The 16,761-nt window shown below is 42.3% G+C and overlaps 1 protein-coding gene and 1 long non-coding RNA gene across 2 annotated transcripts in view; one reads left to right on the plus strand and one right to left on the minus strand.

Annotated features, from left to right (window-relative positions):
* Positions 1–3,029: 3,029 nt before the first annotated feature.
* On the plus strand, positions 3,030–5,619 carry LOC306937583. The gene is made up of 3 exons (XR_013791618.1): positions 3,030–3,326; positions 4,151–4,318; positions 4,887–5,619. It is a non-coding gene; the product is annotated as an uncharacterized lncRNA (long non-coding RNA).
* Positions 5,620–11,218: 5,599 nt separating this feature from the next.
* Positions 11,219–16,761, minus strand: part of rab11fip4a (RAB11 family interacting protein 4 (class II) a) — an 88,443-nt gene continuing 82,900 nt past the window's right edge. Inside the window, exons 14-15 of the mRNA XM_079521356.1 lie at positions 15,788–15,931; positions 11,219–15,486 (exon numbers count right to left, since the gene is read on the minus strand). Coding sequence (XP_079377482.1) covers positions 15,370–15,486; positions 15,788–15,931 — 261 coding nt within the window. The 3' untranslated portion in view covers positions 11,219–15,369. The remainder of the gene's footprint in view (positions 15,487–15,787; positions 15,932–16,761) is intronic.

Here is a 16,761-nt window from a genome sequence, read left to right on the forward strand (position 1 = left end):
CCGCACCTGAATTGACAAGATGTGCCAGCGTGGGAGAGCTGGGACAAGGGTAACGGGGCTTCAGTTACCTGGATGGTGTACAGATGGCACAGGACTTAAATGGCACTGGATGAACGGTCGTGCTAGGTGTAGGGCACCAGATGCTTGAACCTAGATCAAGGTTCAAGGTTGGACTTTATTGTTACATCTTATGTACAGGTACATAAGAGTAAAACTTATTTTTGTTTGGCTTCCTTACAGACAATGCAGCGGCATAGATAGAATAGGCTAATATTCAAACAACAAAAAACACAGCAAGCACAGCAAAACAAAGGGATAGAATAAAGAGTGCTAGAAAAATAGTAGTGTACATGTGCATGTTTCCCTGTAGTAGCAAAGTTAGGTAAACTCTCGCCCTGGTTCTTATCAGTTCGTTCATGTTCATGATTATTTGGGGAAAGAAGCATATTTGCAGTCTATTTCCAGTGGCTTCGAGACTGCGAAAACGTTTTCCATGTGGCAGCATCTCAAACAGTCTTGTTGGGATGGCTTGGGTCCCTCATAATTCCACGACGAGCTTTGCTGACACAATGATCGTCATACAGGGCTTCGATGGGGGGGAGATCGTGTCCTTCACCAGGATCATTCTGAATTTCAGCTGCTCTCTTAGTGGAACGCTGGAGTTTCAGTTGCTAAACATTTGCCCGACAATTTTGGTGATACTTTGTACTGTTTTGCCTCAATGTATCCTCACTGCCACCTCCATCATCCAATCTGGATGAGTCTAACATGATGGGCAACAGGTGTATTGCCTGAAATACGGTGAGACTTCAACTCCTCTTTCGTATCTGTTTGACACTTTTAGTAGCGGAACATCTTGTGTTATACGGTTAAAGGCCGAGGGCTATATCCTTTCACCACCCAACCGTACAAAACATCAAAGCACATTGAAATATGGGATGCATCTAGGTTCAAGCATCTGGTGCCCTACACCTAGCCCGACCATTCATCCAGTGCAAGTCCTGTGCGATCTGTACACCATCCAGGTAACTGAATCCCTGTTACCCTTGTCTCAGCTCTCCCACGCTGACACATCCTGTCAATTCAGGTGCGGCTATCAACTACAATGCTACAACTAACTAAACTTCTATTTGAGATATACAGTATACAGGGGCTTATTAGATAGCATTTAGGACACTAAAGTATACTACAAACTACAGTGAGTACACGACTACAACAGTTTGTAAACCACACCTACAGCTATGTTACAAGCCGACACTGAACCCCATGCTGAGTCTAACAGCAGTGATGTCACCAGTGTGTCCTGGTTGTGCTTTGACATCATCTTATATACAAAATTACAAACCAATAGAGCTTGATCACAGCATTTCAATGAATGGTGATGTTGCCCTTCAACAATATCTGTTATCAGACAGCTTCCGAAAACGCAAATTTTGAGTTGCGTAATAGCCCCCATCTTGAAAACTGGCGGCCATATTGGAATTAAATTGACACCATTCAGTTATTCCAGTCAGAATACATTCATTTGTTTGGATCAATGTGTGGATCACACATTTCTGTTCACTAAAGTTATACTTATTCATTTGACGAGGTGGCCACCTTGAAAACTGGCGTCCATCTTGGACTTTCAGCTGGAAAACGTACTTTTCTTAGAAAGTACATCCTGGACATCAATTGTGCCAAATCTGGTGCTTGTACCACCACATGAAGGATTATTATGGAATATGGACTTAATCTGCCCCACTTCATCGTTTAATTCCCATTGTATCATCATAATATTAAATAATTTTGATGTTCTAAATGCAGAATTGGATTTCTCATACTCAAACATATATTATGATGTATAGGCCATCACAATAGGATGTTATAGCTCAATATAACTCAAACACTGTTTAAAACCACCTCGAATGGCGGCCATCTTGAAAAATGGTGTCCATTTTGTTTTTTTCAAGTGGACAACGTACTTTTCTGAGAGAGTAGGTTCTGAAGCACCTGTGTGCCAAATTTGGTGCTTGTATGATCAAGTGAACGATCGTTTCAGTAATCTGCTCCACTAACACGCACGCTGAAGAAGTGAAGATATGCTGATGTTTGCATAGATGCGTAGACCACTAGACGAATGCCTATATACGCATTGCGTATATAGGCATTCGTCTATCTGCATTTACAAGAACCCTTTAGTTACATTTTTCACAAATTCACTGAGTGAATAATAGGCTATTTGTTTTCCCGCATTAAACAATATATTGTAGCAAAGCCCCGGAAACCAGTGTACCAACTGTAATTCTGCAAACTGTTAATAAATATTTCAATCAATCAATCAAAAATCAAACATGGCACGGACAGCTCACGGTGACGTACACAGAAATTAAGGTAGTAGTGTGTACAATTGTTTATTTGTTTATTTGAAAAGGATCCCCATTGGCCATTAGCTGTCATGGCAATCAGCTTGTTCCCCCATAGTTGTCTTGTCTGGCTACTACGCGAGACTTGGCTTGAAGCATGAGTACAACCCATACTCTTTACAACCCAGGTACAACCTGGGACCGAGGAGTCAATCTGTTGGTACCATAGGGTTGGTACTCTCTGAGAATCCCATCGGCAAATAAAGGAAAAACAGCGCCCCCTGTTTTGAAGTTAACCGTAACATACACACACGCACACACGCACGCACGCACACACACATTTGTAACTTACATTGTAATAATTTTTACGTAACTTACATTGTTACTTAAAAACAACCGCTAACGGAAGGTAATTTATCTGGCGACTTTTAAAAGGGCCAACCCTTTTAAAAGTCGCCAGATAAATATAAATAATATTTTTCAACCAACCGCATCCAGATTATGGGGGGTTTTCGGGGCTTTCCACCTTGAACGTTGCACGTCATATTAGGGGCGGGCACAACAGCTTGGCGGCTTCCCTGATTGGCCAACCCAACCTGCCGGCCTCGGATTGGCCGAGCCGTGTAACGCTGTACAATTAAAAGTAGAAGCGCGCGGTGTAAACCTTCAGTGTTCACCGCAATACTCAACTGTTAAACGGAATTGTTTTCGCTCTTCAAAACACCGCACGTTGACGACGCATAGTGGAAGTAAAGTGTTGTAGCTACAACCCAGCCTTCCCTTGTTGTTGAATCTGTTGATCCAGATTCCAGCCTGCATTATTTCGGTTCGGTTATCCTGTAACTGTTACAGTAACTTTGAGCTAACTAGCAGCAGTTTACTAGTATCATGGGTCACGGTGGAAGCAAACCCCGGCGTCGGACTCCTCCTGACCGTCCCACGACCACCGTCTCACCACCACCGTTAGTACCGTTTGTTCAGGTAAGCGTCCGACTGGTCGACCTAGGACTAGGTTTTTAACGAGAAATTGACATGAATTCGTTTGAAATGCATTGTGTTTGTTGTATATTAGTACTCACTTTACTGACATGTTCATCGTTGTCAGTTAAAGATAAATTACACTTATGGTTATCGTCGTGTTACCGTGTACCTCTTGTTTGCTAATATTGAGGAGATGTAGGCCTACGTTACATGTTACATTTCATTTAGAGCACTTGAAATTTGAATTGAATATTACGGTAGGCCTACTTTTCAAACGGACATGCATTTGGCACGTTGTACTCAAAATAGTGTACCGGTAGACAATTGTCTACAGGGATCAAGGATGCACAGTTTTTGCACACGCAGATTAGACACAATGGACGTTGGTGTGTCTAACGTTAGGGTTAGGCCTACACTCTGGGGTTAGGTTAGCCCCATATGTGCCCTCTCCCTACGCTCATCACGGAGCTACAGAATGAGCGTAGTGCTGAGGGAACATACTGGGGTTAGGTTAGTGTTTGAGGTAGATTGTCGGTCTAATGACAGCCATGGTAACTCCAACCAAAACATCGATGAGAACTCCACATTGCGCTGTTAACTGTTAAAACGTGATTCAAATCAAAATATTCTCCCTAACTGTACGAATATTATATAAAGTACATATACAAAAAAAAACTATACAGTACACCACTAAAAGTACAGCATCACATGATATTAATCAGTATAAGCATGTATTTATGTGTATTTTTAAAAGGAAATATGGTCTTAAATCAGGTTAATACAGGGAGGGAATAATAATTAATAATATTCTGTTTATTTTCCAGGTGGATTTCCAGGACAATGTGCTACCTCCAGCCCAACACAACCTACAGTGGCATGCAATGGGTTCTTCAGCGGAGACCACTAGTAGGCCTACTAGTATTAGTACTACTAGTACTTTTAAGCCAGCCTGCACAGTGCCTGTCATAGACCCACCACAACATTTTGCAGATGTAAGTGTTGACTTATTTAGTTTTACAAAGAAAGGACCATGAGTGTAGTGTGTTGTATTCACTATAACATTACATGGACATGCTCATTGGCATGTTAAAGAAAAATTACACTTTGGTAAAGGTTTGTGTAGGTACCTCTTGCAAGGAATGTGTAACTCCAAATACTGATGACATCTTCAGTAGTTGCTCTGTTGATTAAAACCTGATAATTCAAAATATTGCATGGTGAAACAGTTCTCACACAGTAACTCTTTTAGAACACAATGCGAAGTGGATTCTGTAACATTACAAAACTACTGAATTTGTTGCAACCCAAACCAAAGTGCAATCTAACACTATGACAATACTATAGTGTTAGATGTGCCCATTAACATCAAGAATAAATGACATAACAAGTGCAACAGTACATGTACACTATCACATAGTAGCCTATAATCAGTAAATATGAATTCACATGCATTTTTGTTACCCTGTCTTTTGAATTACCTGCTCTATACTATATAGGGTCTTAAATGAATTTAATCTGAGATGAATATTTAATAATAACAATATTCTGTTTAATTTCCAGGTCGATTTCCAGGTGAAATCCTACAACCCCGTCCCCAACATCCCACACAGTCACAACCTCTTCAAAGATGAGTCGGATGACGGTTATGGCTCTCTGGAGAGAGAATCTTTACAGCCAAAGAGGATCCCCAGATTCTCCACCCCTGAAGTCTGTGACTATGTGCTTTCTATGAACCACAAAGACACTCTGAACATACTGTACATAGCAAAAGAACTATACACACATACACACACACACACCCCTAATACCACAAACAAGGCTCTCCAAACATAGACTGCTGGTTCTTGCCTCAGAGCGCAGGGCACTGAGAGACAATATGGAGAAGAAAAGGCTTCTAAAAGGAATACGAGACTGCTCGCCCTGGAAACCAGAGGTGCTGCTTTGGAGCTTTTCATCATGAACAGGACGTGACATTTTTGTTTTTTTTGTACAATTCACATATTGTACACAATTGTAAATAGTTAGAAACTGACCTTCCACTCAAACATTTTCAATTATTTTCAGTAATGTTTTTTCAAATGTCATGTAGTTGTTATGTCATGTCATGTAGTTGTATGTGTATGTCATGTCATGTATGTCAATGTCATGTCATGTAGTTACAAATCAGTTAATTTGCAATCAGTTTTTCAATCTATTTCAATTCTTAATTATTTGTTTCAAAGGTTATGTGAATCAATTCAGTACTTGTGTAAATCATTTTTGTATATATTGTATATAGTTACAATTATTTTTGTTTCACTATCATTAAATATAAAACAAAAGTTTTGGAGTCGTAGTTAATTTATTCACATTAATATCCCAACATAATTCATATAATATTAATGTAAGATCTAAGGTACAAGTGATCACTGTGCTGTCATATTAGAAGTAGTGCAAATATAATTGACACAGTGACCAATGTGCCTCCATTTGGAATGAATAGTAAATATATATAAATGTGTAATGGGGCCATAACTGAATGAGTAAAGATGCCGTCTGAGAAACAAGGTTTGTAGTTAGGATGGGTAAATGCAGATAATACACTTCATGTGCAAAGAAGGCAGCTAGTCCACGTACAAATATCCCAGTGCCAAGATAAGGAAACAGCAAACTGATTTTCAAAGCTACATGCCATTATTAGACAAAACCGAGATTGTAGAATAACTGGGGAAGGTAAGAGAGAGAAGACATAGCAAGGAAAAGAAAGCAAGGAGATGGAGAGAAACGGTGAGAGAGAAAGGTGGTGAATAAAAAATGGAAAGGACAAAAACAGTTTTTAATTATAACCTAATGCCTTGATGCTTGTAGTACAAGCATCAAGGATGCTTGTAGTACAAGCATCAAGGATGCTTGTAGTACAAGCATCACGGCATTAGGTTATAATTAAAAACTCATTGTGGTACAAGCCTTGTACCCCAATGGTGTTGATATAGAACCATGTTTCATTAGTAAAGCAGTCTGAACATTTAAGGTACAATTCCAGGTTTAAGGGATAAAAAAGAATGACAAGCAATTAAACAATAGTAATAAGGTATCAGGCCACCAGATGTCACCCTTGTGTCATTTTAAGTTTCCCATGCTGTAATTGTTTTAGCCTACTGTTTTGGCCTACTCTGACCTGCACACTGCTATGTACTTGCTGGTTTAAGATAATTATTTATTTTAGGAGCAATGTTTCGGTCGTGAGACCTTCCTCAGGCTACTCTCAGAATGTACAAAATTTAAACCAAATGGACCCAACAAGTTAGCATTGAGGATTTTGTTAGTTTTATAGTATAGGGGCAACATTGTTAATATAGCTTCTAAATTGGTTTAACCACTTCAACTTAAACCTTTGCCATGGCTATTTGAAAATCTTGAACAATCTTGAAGTTGTTTTTATTATTTTGGTTTAAGTAATAAGTAAACCAAATAATAAAAACATGTATACATACATACTGTATTATATTTGACACATTAAAGGTGGTTGCACGCCTGGGCCGTGGCTCAGCGGTCCAGGCACTGTGGCTGGTAATCCAGTCTGGCAGTGTGCCGCGGGTTCGACTCCCGATCCCGACGGCCTTTACTGCATGTCATCCCCCCATCTCTCTCCCCATTTCCTGTCAGCTTACTGTCCATAAAAAAATATAAAATAAAGGCGAAAGCCACAAAAAAAAAACATTTAAAGGTGGTTGCACACTGGACGTTGCTAGAAATCCGAAAAACGCGCTCAGTGCGTGGGGACCTTTAGGCACCCCTAAACACATACACCAAAATGAAGACAATGAGAATATCATGCAAAAGTTGGTATATTTCCATAATTCCATTCAAAAAGTTTAACTTTAAATTATGTATTTGTTTATCTTTACACAATTTTGGCTTCCAGCTCATAAAACCCACTAAAACAGTTTAAAAAAAAATAGAATACTGTGAAGAAATCACAGTATTATTAGTATTACTAAGAAATTAAGATCAAATCAATCAAAATATGGTACTTTCAAAACAGAAATGTCCCTTTGCCCTCGTCACTGCCTCGATACGCTGTGGCATTGAGGCAATCAGCCTGTGGCATTGCTCGGGAGTTATGGAAGCCCAGGTTTCCTTGATGCTTGCTATCAGCTCTTCTTTGTTTTGGGGTCTAGTGCCCCTCATTTTCCTCTTGACAATACCCCATAGATTCTCAATGCACTGTGATGGCATGGGCATCAAACCAGGTTGTGGTGCTTCTGGCGGAAGCTGCAAGATGAAATCTGCATCTCCATACAGATCCTCAGCAGAAGGAATCATGACGTCCTCTAAAACATTCTGGTAGACTGTTGCGGTGACCTGCGGTAATTGCAGTGACTGACCGCAGTGTCATGATTTGGGCTGCAATGTCCAGTGCAGGTTTTGGTAAATTCTGCTTTCTTAAATCCAAGGTCACTGCAACAGTCTACCATGAGTGTTTTAGAGGACTTCATGATTCCTTAATCTGAACTGTAGGCCCTATTATGTGCCGTCTAAATGTCGCTTTCTACAACAATAATATACATACGCTGTATACTTCTGTGCAGCGAGTTAGGCAAGTTTACTACAGGCTCTGTAGTAAATGTGGTGTCTGGCTCTCCTTTCCTAGTTGTACTTGCACTACTATTCATCTAATATGCTACATCAGGGGTGCCCACAATTTTTGACTTGAGAGCTACTTTCAAAATGACCAGCTCGGCAAGATCTACCCACCAAATCAATTATTATACCATTGCTGAAAATAGTTTAAATATGTACCTGAGGGGGCTTCGGAATAGTAGAGTTTGTGTTACATTCTGTACAGTATAAGACAAATGCACTTGGAATGGGAAATAGAGGGGGAGAAATGTTTTTTTTTTTTAATCGTTTTTCTTCTTCAATATATTTAAATGCAATACTCTTTAGGGGCATGTCATGTGATCTACCTGCACAGCCTTTGTGATCTACTGGTAGATCACGATCTACCTTTTGGGCACCCCTGTGCTACACCCTTCCTTAAGTATATCTCCTCTTTTGTATCTGCCCGGAGTTTCCTTACTGCTGTAGCTGAATCTCCCCCATGGGATCAGTAAAGGAGTATGTCTCGCTTGGTTTAGAGACGTACTGCCTCTAATCCGTTTGTTTCCTTACCAGAAAATAACTTCAGTGCTATATCAGTATGAGTGAGTGACAGATACTTGGTCACATCAAACCCTGCTTGAATCTCTTGAATTCTTATTGCGACGGTAGGTCGCAGTTTACTATGAAAACCTGCATTTCATGTCAGTCAGTCACGCCTCGTGACACGCTCCATATATGGCTGTCTCCATGTTGATCCTTCCCCACCCGTCCTTCCTCTTCGTCTCCCTTTTGACTGATACCTGTCCATTCAAACTCTAGACGGGCCTGCCTCAAAGTCATTAGCGCAGCCGCGACCGGCAGCCAGAAAAAACTAGAGTTCTCAACAGGTCCGGAAAATTAAGGCCCGGCCTTACCTGGGCCCTAACTGGGCTCTAACTGGGCTGGCCGGAGGCCCCGCCTGGCCTTACTAATTAGCACACATTTTACGCCATATCCGGCCCGAGCACGTCAACTAAAAAGAAAAAAAGAAAAATCCAATATATGGGCATTCTCAGACCTGTTGTTTCTCTGACATCTCTTTGAACTGAAACCTTATGCAGCATTGTGCTTATATTGTTTTAGACTTTAACCCAGAGATGCCTCTCGCCTTGCTTTATGCAGGTCAGGTTTTTTGGTTAGGATTCATCTGTTCCGATTCAGCCCGACTCTGGTCAACCCAAGGATGGCGATCAGCTTGCCTGTGATTGGAAGAACCCAGACCGTGTTGAATTCTCTTTGGGACTAACCTCGCCTCACCAGGCTTTCCATCACCTTGGGACAGACCCAGAGCCGTAGCCGGGTAGCCCCCCCCCCACCCCCCAGTGTGGTAGGAAATTGTCACACATAAGCACTGCAGCCACCCGCTTCGGATGCACCAGCCCTGCAAGGTGCCACCAGCAGTGCGTGCAGTATTGGGTGGTGAATACACACACTAGAACTGGACATTGTCACACGCATACTCACCAAACCCTCTGCCCTGTAAGGAACAGTGTAGGACTGGGTAATTAAGACCAACACACAGGCTTTTCTGCCCTGCAAGGAGAAGTGCAGGTCTTAATAGTGAACACATACACTAAGGTGTTTGTGTCTTTGGGACTATTTTATAGCATTTATAGTGGTGTATGGGTTTATTGTCAATTGATGTGTTTTGATGTATTGTCCTGGTTATTGTGAATGTGAAGTGTTTCGTTTTTGATTCATTTTACCATAACCGCAAGCACGATGCAAGTGCAACGCATGATGGATGGATAAATACTTTATTTGTCCTTTTGGAATTTTGTTTTGTGCCAAGCAGTCATCAGGATACAAAAAACACATACACAATACAAACATCACACACGTGTGAAGTGAGTGGTGCAACTCCGTGTGGGGGTCCCCGGGGGGGAGGGGGAGTTCCAGACCCACAGGAGCGCACCCAGGGTGCCGGCCCGGTTCCGGCGAGCCGCCCTGCGTCCGAAACGGGAGGCATACTATGGTCCGACGGAGCATTGGTTCAAAGGAGCATTGGTCCAAGGTGCGTTGGGGGTCGGGAGAGGGTTGGGGTTAGGTTTAGGTGTGCTGCCCCAGGGGAGGTTAGGGTTAGGGTGAGGGTTTGAGGTAGGTTGTCGTTCAGACCAATGCTCCGTCGGACCAAACACATGAACCCGTCCGAAACGGTAGAGAAATGACAGAGTTACCATGTGGGGTCCCCGGAACATCCAGACCCCCAGGAATGCGCCCAGGGGTTCCGGCGTGCCGCACCGCGTCCGAAACGGTTTAGAAATGACAGTTACCGTGTGGGGGTCCCTCTACTGTACCCTCTACTGTATTGTACTGTCACTGTACTGTACTGGCACACCCGAAACCATCATATATACAGTTAATATGTGCGTGTGTGTTTGTGTGTGTTAAGTTGCGCACAGGTGGTGAAAAACAACCATGCTGTTTTCTTGCTCAGACCCAGCTACCCACCCAGCCACACACATAGCTCCGTAAGGGAGTGGTTGCACCACTCAAACAAATCTGATCTGTTAAACCATATGAAGCCTATAGCGTCTATCATGGGATGAACATTCTGCAAAAATAGCAGATATACAAGCTCACACAATACATCACAACGTTGTTGTGAGCTTGTCGATCGTCAAATTACACCGAAGAGATTTAAGCGTTATTCATAGTAAGGATCTTCGGTGGCGAGGTGACCACCAAACTACAACATGCACGTCACGAGCCGCGGTGAAAAGCAAACCACTGCCACCGCCCCAGCCCTTCTCTCTGTTTTTACTCACCACCGCTCAACGTTATTTCAGCTCCGGTGGTCATCTCACCACCGGAGCGGTGGTCACCTCACCACCGAAAATCCAGACTATGAATGATCCTTTAGTTCATAGTCCAGTTTTCGGTGAAGAGGTGACCATTGAAAACTACAATATGACGTCACGCTGCTGCGGTTTTACCACCGTTTCGGTGGTCACTTCTTCACCGAAAACTGGACTATGAATAGGCCTTAAGTATAGGGTTTAAGTGATGTATAGTATTTGTGAGACTACATTGTTATCTGCATCTAAAGACAAGTATTTTCCTTTCTGCATGTAAGAATGAATCAATAACACAAGCGTAAGCCTAGATTTTCATTGACTTTTAAAGGGATCTTTTATAGGGAAATACTTTGGCTACGACATCTTTAAGTGTGCTATATATTTCCAGGTCACAAGTATATAATAATAATGTCTAAGATATATAGATTATCCTTTTTATTTTCTTATCATAAAACATTATAAAAGACAGCTTTTTCTTTTCTTCATTAAGTTTAATGCGTGGCACATAAATACAAATATTAACTAGATTCTGTACAACATTTACAATGTAAGAAAACACAAATGATGGGATGAGTCCAATAGCAAATGTTTAGATATCAAAAAAGCTCACTCACAACGGCCACAGCAGACAACCAGAGCTCGACTAGTGAAAAAATATCATTTGTGATACCTCTGATACAAAGGCACAAAATCAAGATAAATGTGAAGAAACACGCAAAGAAAAACAGTACAAAAAAGTAGATGTACAATATTTGTGCAACCAAGCAAAACTAGTTTGTGTTGTTTTTTTTTGACAATACATTAAATTTCTATTCACACGGCTCAATATTTGATCGCCCATGGCGACCTTTTTGGTGTAACACACCATATGTCTGACTAGCTAAACTATGCGTGATCAACTACAGTGCGTGTGTAGTGTGTGTATGTGTGTGTGTGTGTGTGTGCACACGCATGCACGTTCATGTCAGTGGATGTTTGAGTGAACAAATCTTAAGGATGAAGCTAAATCCATTTCCATTCATTATAATACGGGGCGAAAAAAAGGCCTAAGTTACATTAGTGACTTGAAACATGAGATTTTCCCTGTGATATTTCAAATCAAATATATTGTTCATGAATATTTGTGCGCTTCTACATAATTCTAAGCAACGCAAGACAAACATTTCGCCTGCACATTTCTATACTTGGAATCATTATTCGAGAACCTTCCAGCGTTCAGTTATGTACGAATCACTGAATTATTCTGTGTATCTTGTAAAATGCGGTGAAAGTGGTAAAAGATCATTCCTCTCTAGTATTTAACTGCAATGAACAAAGATTGTGATCTAACAACTTCCAAAGTGGATAAGTGAACATTGAAGATGTCTCAAAAGTGCCTATATACATTTTTTTTTCTTTTAATCCTTTTTCTTCTTTTTTCTTTGCATTTCGCATAGTGACACATGCACTATTTAACTCGCAAAGAACAACCATTAGTGTCTGCATGTATGGACAGTATTAGATACTGATAATGAGTCGGGTTAGTGTTAAGTAATGGCGTTCAGTGATGTTATATTCCCTTCATAGTGCACCTTAAAATCTAAATGAGATGGCCCTGACACACTGAAAGTGGCAGTGCTCGCATCATCAAATGCACAGGTGATGGCAGCGTCGAGTGTTCCTTCCTCAAATGAAACACCTGTTGACGATAGCTGAATATTCTGCAGTGAAGGTCTGTATCCATGTCCATCACCCACTTCCAAAAGGGGAAGAGACAACGGCTGAAGGTGCCAAGCAAGCCGGGGCAACTTTATTGGAAATGCGACCAAGTCTTTTTCATTTTGATTGTGTTTAATGCCGAGGCTACTGCTGACTAGCCTGGCTAATAAGCCAGACCGAATCAGCCGTTGGCAAAAAAGAAATTGCCTGCCGGCGGATTACGAGAGGCTCAATTGTACACCCATTTCCTACACCAGAGAACTGGTGTGGCCAATCGGGACACGGTATGCAATATGGGCGGGCTTTGGTACAGTGACATTCAATGCTTGAGACCTTTGACTGACAGTACCTCTAACCAATTGCGTCAAAGAGAAAATGTTTGAACCCGCCCCCCGGGAAACAAGATCCATACACAGCATCTCCAGACTCAAATACCACACGACAGTGTGATTTGAGTCTGGCTTATTAGCCAGGCTAACTGCTGACCTCTACCGCGACAAACCACGGGTCACATCTACTCTTGAAGGACCATTTTCCGCGTGGGGAGATTTCGCCCGGCAAGACATGAATCATGGTATGGTACTCCAGGGGGGATGTCTTCCAGACCTTCACAAAGTACTCTAAGAAGGTGTACTTAGGGTGTCTTATACAGACATGTACAAATAGTCAACAGCTGGAATAGGAAGCATTTGGAAGTCCGTGAGGCAATCAATAACAACATGTACAGTATGTGGCAGATCTACAAACTGAGGTACTATAGTGGCATCTCTTTCTCATCTCTGGCCTGGATTAGCAAAGGGCAAAAACAGAAACGGCACTATGAGAAGACCAAAAACAAAATCATTTTTTTTAAATCCTTCAGTCTGCCGAGTGCCAAGAGCTTGAGGTCAGGCAGGCTAAGAGCTGAAGTCTGAAGATTTAAAAAAGTGATTGCAGAGGAGTTTAGGGTCTGAATGACAAGGACTTTGCCAATCACTGGATTATGCCTAGAGACAAAAAAAAGGAACAAGGAATGGGCCATTCTGCAGTCAAAATATCACTCTATAAGAGCAAGAGACGTGGAACTCACTGCCAGTTATGTGAAGATGGTGGCAGGCAGTGCATCAAAACTTGTCTTTCAGAGGTCGGTTCTATTTTAACCGGTGTGAACAGGGGGACTCGTGTGATGAATGCGTCCATGACACTTTCAGTGTGTCCGGTCCTAGAGGGGCACCTTGAATTTTATTCACGCATTTTTCTTCACGACTAATGACCAGACTCGGATGTGTGTGCTCTAGGAAAATGATGGTGACTAATAGTCAAAATTCAAATATCTTTTTTTTTCTATGAAAAATAAACATTTTCCTCATTACACATTTCCTTTGCTTTACTCCTACCACTTTTCCCACAGTTATGTATTTGTTCCCCTAATTCATAAGTAAAATAACTCGAGCCCCACAGAGCTGTTTTTTTTCTTCTTTTAAACTACCTTTCACCTTGACTTGTGCTTCAACGAACAGACTTTATTTAAGGCTAATACCGTACACTATCAATACTAATGAAGTACTATTGCCATTAGTACAAGCTGGTGACGTAGTGCTCATTAACTCCTTGTCCACTTGTGATCTTCTAGATCTGCATTTATTTTCATTTTTTTTAATTTGTCAAACGTTTTGCCATTTTTTTGAAAATGTACATTGATTGACATGTCCAAAATAGATTGGAACGCAAGGTTGCAAGTGATTAAAGGTTTGATTACGGTCAAACATGGCTGTAGGCAGCAATACTTTGACACATCTTTAAAAGGTTTGACCGATACTTCCGCGTTTGACGGGTGCTTGTCGCATAGACATTCCTGTCCTTTCTGACATTACACATGTTTACGTTCGACCAACTCGGTGGCGGAACTCAACCCTTTGATGGCATGTCTTTTTGAAAGCAACAAGATGACGCCGTGTCTAAGGGGCGTTAGCGGAAGAAGAAGCCGATTGAAAACAAGCTCCTTTTTGACCCAACGTTGTGACAACAACTTGGCGAAGTCAAGAGTACACCATGAAGCTAAAACGTAAAGATCCGCCTTCGGGCAGAAGGCAAGGAATGCAAACGAGGAGGGGGAAATCACTTTGGGCTTATACTGAAGCTCACAATTGGTCCCAGCGGCACTCCATTATTTAACACATATAAAAGACATTAAACAAAAAATAATGTGACAGGATGTTTAAAAGTCGCACCCACTTCAAATCAATCGGATGTCTCAGGTTCAGACCCCCCCTGCCATACCGGTGACAGTATAGTTGTTAAGTTGTTCATACTCCAGTTTTTAGGTGATAAGGTGACCACCGAAACCCGCAACATGACGTCACGCCGCGGCGGCAAGCGCTTCACCGCGCTTCACCCAAACACATCTCTCTGTTTTTACACGGTGGTCACCTTATCACCCAAACACATCTCTCTGTTTTTACTAACCACCGTTTAGGTGGCCACCTTATCACCTAAAGCTGGAGTCTGAATAGGCCTTTAGCCGTGGACAGCAGTCAATTTGCTGAGGTAGTGTACAGTATGTAAGTGAATATCAAGATTCCTGTTTTCCTATCTATCTATCTATCTATCTATCCTTTCCTGTATAGTGGAGTAGTGTCGAATGCAGCAAAGCAGAGTACAATAATGCTAAAGTAGGGTAGAGTAGAATAGAGTGTGTGTGTGTGTGTGTGTGTGTGTGTGTGTGTGTGTTTGTGCACCAACATGTATCGATACTATACAACAAGTGAGGGCCTTTTTAGGGAAGCGTGGGCATTTAGCTTGTCTTCACTTTGAAACGTCGGTGGCATTCTGTCCATGGTGAGTGAGGCTGTGCACGTGGAAACAATAAGGTATGGTGAATGCAAGTGTGTGTGTGTGTGTGTGTGTGTGTGTGTGTGTGTGTGTGTGTGTGTGTGTGTGTGTCTTTATTGTTTGATCTCCAGGATGGATGGGTTGTGGTCGAGGATGGCCAGGATGATCTTGTCCATGTACTGCCTCAGACGGTAGTTGATCTCCTCCTGCTCCTTCAGAGCGTCCACCAGCTGGACGAGAGAAGAAGGAAGGCAACACAGAACAGGAGAGAGAGAGAGAGAGAGAGAGAGAGAGAGAGAGAGTGTGATGAGATTGAACATTTCCAACTGGCGAATTGAAAAATAGCAGATCTACAAGCTCATAGCGCGCCACCGAGTGGCGCACTACGAGCTTGTAGGTCTGCTATTTTTGAAAAATCGTGAAAATGCGGCACAAATCTTTGAATATAATATTCTTTCAGAAGACTTTTTTTTTATTTCGACGTCAGGCCTAAATGGGTTAATAAAGTATTCAAATGAATCAATCCATCACCTGGTCTCTGGAGGCGTTGTCGATCTCGGCGGCCAGAGACTGAGCCTTGGTGTGACAGGCGAACAGGTTCTTGGCCTCGTAGAGGCTCAGGCTGAGGATCTGAGCGTTCAGGTCGTCGTTTTGGTCTCGCAGCTTGAAGTTCTCCTGGAGGGCGACAGCAGCGTCAAGATGATGACGCCTTATTTATTATCATCGTCTTCAGTGATTTATGGGGATCTGTTACAGTATATTGGTATACTTTTGTACGGGTATATTATTGGTCAAAGATGTATGATGTTAGAATCTGTGCGTGTTGGTTGTAGAATCTATGCCGGTGCAATATCTGTCTCTGTCGGTCCAAAACCTTTCAGGACAGGATTCAAATTAAGTAGCAGATCTACAAGCTCAAAACGCAGGACTCTCTCTCTTCTCCCAGTGTTTCGCCCAGGTGGACAAAATGCAACACATTTCACTGTCGGGAGGACATACTGTACTCTACTGTGTGTGATGTGTTGTTGTGGTGTGTGTCCGTCCGGACTCTTGACCTCGTGCTCAGCTCTCTCTCTCTCTCTCTCTCTCTCTCTCTCTCTCTCTGTGTGTGTGTGTGTGTGTGTGTGTGTGTGTGTGTGTGTGTGTGTGTGTGTGTGTGTGTGTGTGTGTGTGTGTGTGTGTGTGTGTGTGTGTGTGTGTGTGTGTGTGTGTGTGTGCGTCCTGACCTGTTTGAGTCTCTTGACCTCGTGCTCCAGCTCTATCTGTGTGTGTGTGTGTGTGTGTGTGTGTGTGTGTGTGTGTGTGTGTGTGTGTGTGTGTGTGTGCGTCCTGACCTGTTTGAGCCTCTTGACCTCGTGCTCCAGCTCTATCTGTGTGTGTGTGTGTGTGTGTGTGTGTGTGTGTGTGTGTGTGTGCGTCCTGACCTGTTTGAGTCTCTTGACCTCGTGCTCAGCTCTCTTTCTGTGTGTGTGTGTGTGTGTGCGTCCTGACCTGTTTGAGTCTCT

Source organism: Electrona antarctica, assembly GCF_951216825.1.
Source record: "Electrona antarctica genome assembly, chromosome: 14".
Classification (NCBI taxonomy): Eukaryota; Metazoa; Chordata; class Actinopteri; order Myctophiformes; family Myctophidae; genus Electrona; species Electrona antarctica.